Source organism: Nothoprocta perdicaria, unplaced genomic scaffold, assembly GCF_003342845.1.
Source record: "Nothoprocta perdicaria isolate Ctin4 unplaced genomic scaffold, notPer1 scaffold_404, whole genome shotgun sequence".
In the NCBI taxonomy this organism is placed as follows: domain Eukaryota; kingdom Metazoa; phylum Chordata; class Aves; order Tinamiformes; family Tinamidae; genus Nothoprocta; species Nothoprocta perdicaria.
Window position 1 is genome coordinate 110,751 of NW_020455649.1, and position 12,898 is coordinate 123,648.

General features: G+C 41.2%; 1 protein-coding gene across 1 annotated transcript; it reads left to right on the forward strand.

Annotated features, from left to right (window-relative positions):
* The first annotated feature begins 6,291 nt into the window (after positions 1 to 6,291).
* Positions 6,292 to 9,433, forward strand: LOC112952708 (vitelline membrane outer layer protein 1-like). The gene is made up of 3 exons (XM_026045609.1): positions 6,292 to 6,462; positions 6,705 to 6,799; positions 9,093 to 9,433. The coding sequence occupies exons 1-3, from the start codon at positions 6,292 to 6,294 to the stop codon at positions 9,376 to 9,378; spliced, it is 552 nt and encodes a 183-aa protein (XP_025901394.1). The 3' UTR covers positions 9,379 to 9,433.
* Positions 9,434 to 12,898: the final 3,465 nt, after the last annotated feature.

The window sequence follows — 12,898 nt, forward strand, 5'->3', positions numbered from 1 at the left end:
GGTGGGGATGCAGTCTGCTGCCCCTTCTTAGAGAGAGTGGGCATTCACTTGAGTATTTTCAATCAATGAGACACTTCAGGAGATGCAAAATTTTGCTATGAGTAAAAAGAAAAAATCTTCATAAATATTAAGCACTTAGATATTTTGATATCCCAAATAAGCATACTTCTGTCTTGTCATCCCCCTCCTCACCTGTGCTCAGGATCTGCTAATAAAGTCCTCTCTTAGAACAAAAAAAGACTGTGAATAACTCAGTATTTATCAAAATAATTTAAAGATAATTTTTTTTCAGTGCTTTGTATACTTTGTATTCTATTTTGTTTCTTTCTTTCCTTCCTTCCTCCTTCTTCCCTCCCTCCTTTTTTTCCTTTTCTCCCTGAGCAGACCTGGATCTGCTCTGCTGGGCTTGGTGTTACCCAACCTGCAAACAGCCACCAGACACAGTGCATGTGGCTGAAAAGAGGCTATACCACACACTGAGGGAATGAGGAAGGACAGTTGAGGCTCACTGCTGGAAACTAGGGGAAGGCAATATCAAGAAGAAAGACAGTTGTGGGGTCTAAACCCTCTATTATGTTGTTACAGTGGACACTCTGGGACTGATGTGCCCAGGGATTATTTCCACTCTGCTTTTGCTGTTAGCACCAGCCAGCATTGCATGGTCCCCAGACCAAGTGGTGAGGTCCAGCTTGTGTCCATGCTGAAAATGGATCTGGATCCCAATGCAGATCATTTGGTAGTAACTGCTAGCACATCCCCATCAAGGGAACAACTTGATTTACTGGGGGAAAGAAGTCCAGGAATGTACTAGGCTATACACAGTTCAGACACTCAGGGAACTAGGACCCTGCTAGGGAATGAGAGATGAACCAGCTTGGCCGTATGATAAATTTCTCTTTAGTGAATTGGATATGACTGAGGTTATAGTATATTCTGGGAACTTTTCTCAATATGTTCTCAGAATACATCATTGTATTGTAGTCAGGGTTTTTATATAAAGTGATCTTTAGTTAAAGACTACTTTAGTTAAAGTGGTAGATCTGCAATGGGTGTAAATTGACATTGGTTTCTGGCTGTCAGTAAAGCTGCACTGCTGGAGGCTCTGGCCTTCTTTTTTTTTTGTTTTTAATTAGCAATTTTAATCAATGGTAAAAATGTCAAGAGCTGAATCCCATTGTGAAAAGATGCATCAAGCCATGTTCCACGGGAGACTGCTCTGGGTCTGGAATTATTCATTATTTTTACTAATGACTTGCATGGTAGAATAGAGTTTGCTTATTAAATTTATAGATGACACCAACCTGGGAGAAGCTGAAGAACATTAGAGGATGGGGATAGAATTCAGAATAATCACAGGTGTAATGTATTGTGCTAACATGACAATAATCAGCTTCTCCAAGGTGTAAGTGAGAGTGACTGGCTAGGCAGCAGTTCTACAGAAAAGGGGGTGCTAGTTCTACTCTAGCTCTCCAAACATCCATGTTAAGGAAATTGATAGAAAGTTTCCACCATGCTGCATAGTAAGGTCTCAGGTGAAATGYTTTTAAATTCTAAGCACTCCTTTTCAGAAAAAGATGTCACCAGCTGTGTAGAGGAGTGAAAGCAATGAGAGGTCTTCAGAAAACCTGTGTAGGAGGTTCAAAGAAACAAGGCTTCAGACTGATGGCAGTGGTGTCATGACAGAGAGAGCATCTCCAACAGCAAGCCCAAGAAAATGTGCTGAAAAATGTGCTGCCTTGAATTTACAATTATAAATAGTTCTCCTCTGTGAATGATTTTCTCATCTAGTTTTGGTCCTTTGGTTCTCTGATGTAAACTCATTTGCAATTTGTCTCTRTATTTATGTCATAGCATGTTTTTACTGGAACAGAAATGTCCTGCCAAGAAAAAAATGCAGGCTCTGAAATGTATTTTTGCGGATGAWTTTTTTAACCCTTTGTATTACCACTATTGTCTGGGTCATCTATGCACTCTTTTGTTGAAATCATAGCTGTGTATGCACACATTTAATGTTGCCTAAAATGATAGAAATAAAGGAATCAAGGGCAGATTGATCCTTGAGTAAGAGGAGCTGTCAAAATGAGAAGGTCATGTGGGGGAAAGATGGTAAATGGTATGTGGGGATCTACAGAAGGCATGAGGTGGTAGAGCGTGAAGAGGTAATTCCTTGGGCTCTGTTGTCACTTCATGGCTCCCTGTACAATGAGAAAAGATAGACTTATTTCTCTGCCATGGCCTTATCTCCTGGATCCAGCTGTGCTCTAAGTGGCTTCCCTCTGCCTCCATTCAGCACACCTGGGTTGCCGCCAACCAGCAGCTCTCTCCACCACGAACTGCCACAGCATCATCCTGCCTTTCCAGCTGCTGTTCTCTAATTCTTATCAGGACCAAAACCTTCTTTCCTGACCATTCTGTTCCCYGACAATATCTAGAGGAAAAGAGATGAATGTTACAGTTATGAGACAGGAGGCAAGAGGCAAACTTCAGTTACTATGTGGTCTCTTTTTTGTACTTAGCAGAATTCTTAAGTAAGTTTGGTTTGCTTGTTGGCTGTCATGCAGGTTGAAATCCCAATGAGATCACAGTATGAGCATAGCATAGAGTAACGTATGTGGAAATTAATTTAGTATGAAAGAAAAATGCAGGAAGCCCCAGTTACAACTCCACATGTACTTGAGCGTAGGTTAAACATGAGATGACAGTATCCAACTCTTGTCAAAATGACAGAAATCCTAATGRAATGTATATTCTAGCCATGACAAGCAGTCCCTCAGCATTTTGGCTAGCCTTAGCTGGGGTATTGTGCACGGTTCTGGAAGATGAACTTCAAGAAAGCTGGTCACCTACTGACAGGAGAGAAAAAAAGCACCTCAAAATCATCAAATGCCAGTCTAGAGATGCCAGCTGTAGAAAATGATATAAATGCTTATTTATTTATATAACAACCCGGGGTCCAGGGCATATGAGAGACTGCCTGAAGACCAGCTCAGAAGAGGAGCACCACCTTGAGGTGAAATCTTCTTTATACCCTAGCATTAATGTAAAACTGCCTYATACTAAATAAATGAAATAGCTATACTTAATCTGTTGTTTGTTGTATAATGTCTTTCAGTGCTCATGAATCCAGAAAATCCTGGCTCTTGTCTCATTTCTGATGTCTCTTGCTTGCATTTTTCCTGCTATACTATTTCCTATTAATCTGAGTCAGCTTAATGAATGAGAAAATGAGAATCAGAGAGCAAATGAATTGATTATTCCTATTCTCTTCAACATTAGCCCAGGTTAGTTAAAACTATTTCTAATCCAGCATTTCTGTTTTTACTTTACTGAAGCTTAAAAAAGAGACTGAAGATATAAGACTARTCCAGAGGGGGAACCTGCCTATCTGTAGTCAATGGAGATAGAGGAATATTTTTAGGGAGAGATTCATCTGAAATAGACCCATGAAGGTGCCTGTTTCTCTCTATTGCTGTCATATTTCTTTTTCCACTGGTTTAAAAGACAATCATGGTGACTATTTCACATGGAGAAATCTGCAATGTTGATGTGCTTGTTCAGTCAGAACACCACTCCTTTTTTTCCTAAAAAATAAAGCCCTTTTTAATATTTTCATAGAGTAATCCAGACTGCTTAGGGCCCTTTCATGTTTCTCTGTTAATAGGTATGATTTCTCTGTTTGTGAATGTCCTATTTCCACAAAACGGTGAGTTCTTCTGCAGGAAAGTACTTTTGGAATGTCCCATCCTCATCCTAAGCTGAAGGTCAGGAATGTTTGTCAGAGCCAGAAAGTGTGATTTACACATGATTTATAGTTAATTGTAATGGCCAGTTTGTGCATCAGAGCTGCTTACAGGCATGAGGCAGGTTGAGACCTGTCCATGTTGTTMATCTCAGCTCAACTTGTACCTTGTCAAGAGATAAAGGGAGGAGGATRAAATGGCTTGCATCTTACAGAACCACACATTCATAAAGCTGAGACTGCCCTTCAGTGCTTACTTACTGATCACTTCTTTGGTAGATGTTATCTTCTCTCCTTTCTTGTGATCTCAAGGACTTGCATGAACCTCTCCTGCAATTTATTCAGAAACTGTCATGATTATTTTCATGGCCATTTGTCATGCACTGTCATWCCTGTTGATACCTCTCTTCTAGTTTCAAGCTTTTATTCACCTGCTCAGGAAATGAATTCAGCACAAGTTCCTTTTGCCTCTACAGGAGGCACAGTACTGGAGGGACTTCTGGTAGCTCAAGTATTTCTTTTCTAAGGAAAAAAATAGCTTTTGATTCTCAGTTCTTTTAGTTATACATGGGGAAAATTATACTTTCTGAGCACTGGAGTAACTGTATTAGTCTGGGCAGTGAGTTTTGTTAGGKACTTCTGTAACACACATGGGAGTCATTTCTCATGGCTGCATCCCTGAAGCTGGCCTCCCTGCTCACTTCSTTTCTTCTCCTCCCCCAACTCCCCTTGCAGGCTCATGGTGCTCAAAGGTCCAGGGAAGACACATAAGTCATCTAATCTGAGCAGTATGAGGAGAAGATGTGGAGCGCACATGCTGGCCAGGCCATGGGTGTAAATCACTGTTGATGGGAGGTGAAGTAGACAAGGAAGGTGGTTTTCAGCCAAGAAAGAAGTGAAAGTGGGAATTCTGCTTTTTATTTCATGGAGTTACTTGCAGATCCCAGCTCTTTCTCAGTGACTCCTCTCGGTGCCTTTTGGTCTTTGTGAGCTAGAGCTAAGGGCAGGTCTGCATGTCCTCAGGTGTCCCTTGTGACCCTGGCTGAGCAAACACACCTGCCTCACCAGACATGGTTTCATGGTCCCTGCTGGGGAGATCACCTTTCCTCCTTGAAGAAGAAGGATGAATATCCTGGTTTATGAAGGAAAACACTCTGTGCCTCTGTCACTTACTGTGATTTTTCAGTGCCTTCATCAAGATTCCCATCATTTCTGTTCCCAGGTATTGATCCCTCTCCCCTTGGAGAGCGCAGGCTCTCACAATCTTGTTCACCCATTTAAAAGCCATCCTGCTTCCCCTCCACTTCTGAGTCACTTTGCTGATTTCTTGTTGTCTTCTTGGTTAAGTGAATAACATACATGGCTCTGGAAACCGAAGGAATAAGATGTAACATGTTATGACCATGCTTGCAATTTTTGAATCTTGAGTGTTGACACTATTACTCTGTTACTGTATATAACCTCCACAGTTGGGAAACATATCTGGATGTGTGTTCAAGTCCAGAATTAGACCTTTGAAAATTCATATTTGGGGAAAAAACAGTATATCCCTAGAGCGTCAAGAAAAAAAGAAATGAAAATAAGGCGACTTGTGCATCTTTTTCAGAAAGAACTTTGAGAAAATCTCACTCACTTTCAAGGAGAAGTACTTTGGGCACTAGCTCTTGAACCTCTTTTTCTGGTCATTGGGATGATTATGGAGTAAAAAGCTATTTGTATAATACATTTCTGTGCATTCTCCCCCACATCTCTGTTACATCCCACTCACATTTGATAGTCATGGGAAGTTGTAATCCAGAAATGCAGCAGACACCTTTTCTAGTCATGAGGGGAACAGTGTGCTTTCTGCTTTAAAGGCTTCATCATCTCTACATGCTACAGTGCTGTTAGCCATATTTGTCCAGGATGTCCTCCCCAAGGTCTGGTCACCCTTTCAGCTGAGTCCTCTAATTTCAACCAGGAGCTTCTCAGGACAGTCTCTTGCTCTCTCTCCTACAAATTCCTTGGCAGTGAGAATTTATGGCATGTAGTGCTGTGGGCAGAGCCCTTGCCATCACTCTGACCAGGCAATGTTGAGTCTTTCTGCTCCTGTCTGGATGTCATCTTTTTTTTTTTTTTTTTTTCAAGACGCTATCTGCAGAAGCTTAATTTTACCTAGCCATTAGGAGGCTGAACTTGGTTGCTTATTTCAAGTTTCTTTGTTGTAGTCCTGATTTCTTTCTCTCATACAATAGTCTGCCAAGTTGTTCTACAGATATCCCTGAACACAAAAAAGGGCCACAAAGATCTCCACATAGTCCTTCAGTGATGACAAATAGCCTTGTAGCCATAGCATCTGCCATTTTTTTGCTGCTGAACGCTCTGTACTTCCAAGGGAGCTTGTTGCTGACAAGGAGAGCAGGTCAGAAAGTGCTGTGCTGCTCCCTGGAGAAGAGTTATTGTTTCCACAGTGTTTGTCAATGAACTGACGGGGAAATCCAGCTTGCCCTGGCAAGGTATAAATTTCCCGGTTCACGTATCAGCTCTCCTTCAGCAGACTGGGATTGGAAAACATGAAGCTCCTCACACCAGCCACACTCATTCTGCTCCTCTCTCTCTGCCTCCAGGACACAGGAGCACGTGAATACATCTCTGTCCTCGCGGTGCCTAATGGAGGCCACTGGGGCCACTGGGGGCGGCAGCAATTTTGCCACCATGGCTATGCCAGTGGATTTGCGCTCAAGGTAAAGCTCTCATTTCAGCCATCTCCTGTCTCTGTGCTCCACTTTCCCACCTTTTCACTTCCCAGGAAGTTCTTTTCCAAAGTCTAAGGCCCTGTTGCAGAGCTTTTGCTCCTCCTGTACATAAAACAGTGAGTCTTTTGGTAAACTTAGCCTTAGAAAATGATGCCACTGTAGTTACATGAGAGAGCAAAAACATGATCAAGGCAGCCTTTATCTCTGGCCCTGTGTGTTTCCTACTGCAGGTGGAGCCCTCCCAATTTGGAAGAGATGACACAGCTCTCAATGGCATACGCCTGCGCTGTCAAGATAACTCAACCATTGAATCTTTGGTGGGGAAGTAAGTACCACTGCAGTTACTCTCATTTGTCATGCACTGGCTCACAAACTAACTATAGATGTTCCCATTTGTAGGGAACTCTTTTYTTATTGTTTCCTTTGCACAGTGCTGGTGTATAAAGAAAACTAAAATGGACATTTGGGTTTTTTGTTCTGCAGATTAATATGATTATTTCACATTGCTGTCTTCTGTTTTCTCTTGAAAATTCTTCCGAGCACTTTGAATACCAGAAGCTAGGGCACATCCCAGGCCTATAATCCCAGTTTTGTTGGAAATCTGAAATACATGGAGCAAATATGAGGAAAGAGACTTTTWGTCATACCTTTAGAAAGGTATGACTTTATTTAGTCCTACCTTTAGAAACTCCTTGGGTGAGGTCCTGAGCCTGTTGACATGAATAGCACTGTACTGCAGGGTATCTGTTCTCACTGCTRTCTGATGTGTACATGTACACATGTGAAAAAGGTTGGAGATTCATCATAAAACATGCTCAGACTATCCTGGGAATATCYACTAGGACCACAACAATCCAGTCTAGGATTCCCAGATGTTTTTCCAATAACAATCACAGAATGATTGAGGTTGGAAGGTACCTCTAGAGAACATCTAGTCCAAGCCCCCTGCTCAAGCAGGGGCACCTAGAGAATGTGGTACAGGGTCACATCCAGGTATGTTTGGAAGATCTCCAAACACTCTTTACTCTCACCCTACTCCTGGTCAGTAGATATTCAAGGGAATACATGGCAAGGTCAATTACAGTTTGACTTTGTGGGCCTTCTACAGATCAAAATACTGCTTAAGACAAATGTTACGAATACATAAAAAAATCAAACATAATTAAAACAGGAAAAAAAMCAAACAGCAGTACTCCAGAGTTGGCATACATGCTTTGTTTCCTTTCTGAGATAAACTCATGGAATTCCATAAACARATGGAATAAGAGAACTGAATTGAGAAAAAAATATACTGAAAAGCACTGGGAGCAGAACAAGAGGGAATAAAGAAGGAGGTGAAGGCACCAGGGTGGGGCTCTGTTTTTGGGAGTAAAGCATGTTTAGACAGACCCTGAGAACAGACATCCGGATGGTACTGAAAGAAATAACCTTGCTATGAAGTAAGGACAACAATGGCTCTCAAATACTGCAGGAGATGTCCTAAAAAAGGATCATGTTTTCTTTCTGATTACATAACTCACAATAATTCTACTTGTTTTCAATAATATTTCACAAAAATCTTGAAAAAGATTTGGAAAAATGTAAAGAAAATCAATGGTATTTCTCTGTAACTTCTAAAAATTCCAATGGTTCTGATAATTCTGATAAAATTATCAYACATAACCTGCCTTTTTAACCTCCAATTACCCTAAGTGCTATTCCCTCCTGTTTACCCTAAGTCCTACTCCCCCAGTTTAGCCTCAGTGGTACTCCCTCTGTTTACCCTCAAGCCTATTCCCGCCTTTACCCTCAGTGATACTCCTCCTTACCCTCAGGACTGTTTACCTTCAGTCCTACTTCCTACAGAGGTATACAGATACCCTCAGTCCTAGACCCCCTGTTTACCCTCAGCAGTCCTCCCTCTATTTATCTTCAGTCCTACTTCCTCTGTATACCCTCAGTCCTACTCCCCCTGTTTACCCGAAGTGGTACTCCCCATGTTTATCCTTAATCTAGTCCCACTGCTTACCCTCAGTCCTACTCCTACTTTTTACCCTCAGGCCTACTCTCCCTGTTTACCTGCAGTGGTACTCACTGTATTTACCCTCAGGCCTAGTACCCCTGTTTACCCTCAGTCCTACTCCCCCTCTTTACTCTCACTGGTACTCCCTCTGTTTACCCTCAGGCCTACTTTTGCTATTTACCCTGAGTCCTACTCCTGTTGTTTACCCTYAGGCCTACTCACCCTCTTTACGCTCAGTCCTACTTTTTATGTATACCCTTAGGCCTAATCCCCTGTTTACCCTCAGTGGTATTCCCTCTGTTTGCTCTCAGTCCTCCTTCTTCTCAGTCCTTTTCTCCCTGTTTACCCTCAGTGGTACTCCCCTTTTTTACCCTCAGTGGTACTACCCCTGTTTACCCTCCCACCTACTACTCCTTTTTTGGATGAGATACAGATGAAGAGAGAAGGACAACCTTGAGAGAAAGGGGACAAATGGAGGAAGTCATGAACACAGAATTCAGCAGGAGGTTGCACTGGTTGAGGGAAGGGTGCTGTTAAGACTGAGGACAGTATGACAAGAAGGAGTACCAATAATCTGCAGAGCCTAGACATCATTCTATCTGTTTTTTTCTGACAGGTGGGGAACCTGGACCAGTTTCCAGGTTTGYCCTAGAGGTTACTTGGTCTCCTTCTCCCTAAGAACAGAGAAATCCCAAGGAGGAGGTGATGACACAGCAGCCAACAACATCCGATTCAGATGCTCAGATGCAACTGTGCTAATAGGTGATGGACTTTCGTGGGGTAGTTTTGGCCCGTGGAGCAACAGATGCAACATATGTGGTCTCCAGACCAAGGTGGAGCCCCCACAGGGACTTCGTGATGACACATCTCTCAACAATGGGAAATTCTTCTGCTGTAGCTGAGCACTTCCTCCATCTCCCTCACTGCCTTGCGCATACGAATGAYTGCAAATGACACATCAGTAAAGCCTGGCTGTAATATTATACTGAAAAATGCCTGTGATTTTTGACTAAGGCTAACCTTTTGAGTATAGGTTGCCTCTATATCTGCAGTAGACGGGCAAAAAAACATAACATGAAAGAAAACAGCAAGAGGAGAAAATGAGGAAGAGTCTGTCCTAGACAAGTGAGATTGAAGGAGTGAGTGAAAGATGGTGTCTCTGACAAGTATGAGGGGGGATGGTACAGGGAAGTGATCCAAATAGCTGTATGTCATAGCTTCCCTTTGTCTAGACAGGCTTTCAAAGGGGCATTTGCCTACTGACCTCTCAGATTAAACAGCTCTGCTTATTTTCAAGCAATATACTGAAAATCTTATACCTGAACATGGCAGAAACAAATAATTGGAAGCAACAAGTCTTCTGGAAGGCCAGAAGAGCTTTCCCTGTCAGYTTACTTCCTGGCTGTAGACGCACACTCACATTTCTCATTTAACTAGACTTTCTTTTCCAGCACTATATGTGCTGTCTCCAGACACTTGCAGTGGCAATGAAGTGAATGAATGAATGAATATCTATATCTTTGTATTCTCAGTCAGTCTGTAAAGAAAGTCTCAGGCTTTTTGTGTTTTACCTTCTGCTTGCAAATGTCTGCCTGCCTGTATCTGCATGCYTTAGATGATGGTGTCTGTTCCAACCATCACTACCTTTATGTACATAGTGAACAAAAGCAGGAAGTTCTGTCTGAATTTAGGAAAATCTTCTTGACTGTGAGGGTGACAGAACACTGGAGCAGATTGTGCAGAGAGGTTGTGGAGTCTCCTTCTCTGGAGAACTTCAAAACCTGCCTAGACCCGATCCTGTGCAACAAACTCTAGATGACCCTGCTTGAGCAGGGGAAGAATGGTTTGGGTCTTCTTGGGCTCTCCGCCCAAAATGCTGTGAACTAAAGGGCAGGAAAATACTTTTCATGTGCTTGTATGGAAAAGCGAAGATTTTCCATCATTAACCACTTCTAAGTTTGTCTTTATTTGCTCTAAACCTTGTACATACTTTTTACAAGTAGCCTTTTAGCTCTTGTTTTTGTTCCTGCCTTAGGGAGCATGGTTAGAAAGTGTACTTGCACATAAGATATACTATGATGCCTATAGGTGGATGCCCATAGCTGGGTGAACTGTAGCTATTCAAAACCTTCATTTTTATCKCTTTGAATTTTCTTATCAAGGAAATATTTAAAATACCTTGAGGAACTATCTTGTTTTCTTGTTTGCTGCCTTCAGGCTTCATGCTGTAAACAGAATTAGGAGGATTACAAAGTAAAAATAAACTATGCCTTTTTCACTGATCCTTTTTTTTTAATGTTCCACTCCAATTTGCTAAGTTTGGAGTTAGCTTCTGCTGGTGTGTCAGATGTAAAGAATGGACTTTCTGAACTTAGGGAGAACTTGGAAAACATGAATTCATCCTAGTATCTGAGGTCCTCTCAGACAAAGTGAAAGGAGACTTAGTGCCTTTCTGTGAAACTTCTAGGTAGTGTCAGAGCTGCTGTTCCCTTGAAGGAGTGCAATCTGCATCTCTCTGTACTCAGAACAAGGCAAGGGCCTTGTGTTGTCATGATCTTTTGACCAGCTGGGCTGTAGGCAAGGAACTGAAGGGTTGCAGGTGCCTTGTGCCACGTCTTATCCTCTCCTTAGCACATACCCAGGAGCTGCCTGCACTGTCATTATAAATTTTCTTCCTGTCACTTATTTCAAAAAATATTTGAGCAATAATTGAGTTTTAAGAGAAATACAGCAACTGTAGAGCTACATTCATGAAAAGAGTTCTGACAAAAAAAATTAGGCATCTACTCTTGCATAGATCTCTGGTCTGTCAAACTGTATCCTGCTTCTCATGGCAGTTTTCAGTATCTAATACTTGCTGCAATAACTTTTTTTTCCTCTGATAGAGAGAAGTGATAAGAATGAATTTTCTTAACAAATGAAATAAAAACCAAAATGAACTAACAACAATTATAGCRAGTTCATTGGAGGTCTGCTGCTTGCTCATGTTCTCCAGCACTGGTCTGTAGAGCATGTAGCAGTTTCTCATGTTGTTTGTACCGTTTCACCTCCCCATCTCCATTTTTTCAAACATTGGAATTCAAGTGTGGATGATAAATGGAGAAATCATCCATACAGAACTCATACTGGATCAARTCTTCTGTAAACAGGAATAAATAAAAGATCTCTCTTGGCTCTGCCTGTATCACACAGAGAATTGTTACCTGTCATTTGCTTACAGAAGCACAGCGCCTGCTGGAGTAAATTGATGCACGTCCGTTGACATCATGCAAAGTTACCCCAAGTGAAGAACTTCCCAAGGCCTCAAAAATGCAGCCTCTGAAAGATTCCTGGATTTGAATTATATTATTGCTTTTAAAAATTAATATGAGAATATTTAAAATAAATAACAATKACATTAATGAAATTTATATAATTTATATATTATAAATTTATATATTAGATATCTATAAAATATAATATGAACCTCTATAGCTATTTAGTGAAGGTGAACTGTGATCACAGTGACTTTGGCTGCGTGGAGTCATCAAGTTTTTGGAAACCATTTGCTCAAGCAGAGGCAGAGACATCTAAATACACTGCAGAGAAGTCTACTGACCAGCTTTCATCACAGTGAGTAGGTCAAGTAAAAGCTATCATGTGTTTTGTGTTATAACATCTTACCTTCAGTACCATTAGGAAGTAAAGAAACATTATATTTCAAGTGTTCTTTCTTAGTATGTGAACAAGTTTTGTGCCTCAGAAAGACATGCTGTTTGAATGCAAGTTTTGTGTGCAGCTGGTTTCCCAAAGTAGCAGTTAGGGAAAAAAGGTTTGGTAGTTATTGTGTTGTCCACTAAGACTTGGTTTCTGAAAGAGTGAAATTAAAGATTTTTTAAAAAGATTTGTTCAGGAACTGGTGCAAATTTGCTTGCTCAAGTGTATATAGATAATTGAACTACTGTAGACTCTATATCATATATTTGTTTTCAAGTGGGTAGGCCAAGCTGGAAGGCTCTAAACATCTGCTGATTCTCTGCAGAAGGATTATTCGGTTAAATCTTGAGGTTGTAGCAAGGGAAAGATTAATCACATTGTCAACTAAACTGACCTTTTATGCTTCCCTATTATGCCAGATGTAACACAGCCTCATATCAATGTGTGAACAGCCCTGCAAATGAGTGCTATTCCAAGAAATGTTTGGGAAAGAAGAATATAGCCTCCTCTTCACTGACTTTAAAGTGTTTTTAACAGCAATTTCAAAATCAAATGGTTGCTTTTGTCTTCTGAAAACTGATGTAATACTTTCAGTCAGATCTCTTCTAATAGTCTACTTGTATGAAATGGATTGTATACAGAACAATAGAGTGGGATTTGAGTTTAGAATTTCAGGTTGAGTAGATCTCAGCTGTTTTACTGCAATAGTTCAAGAAGGCAGAAGAA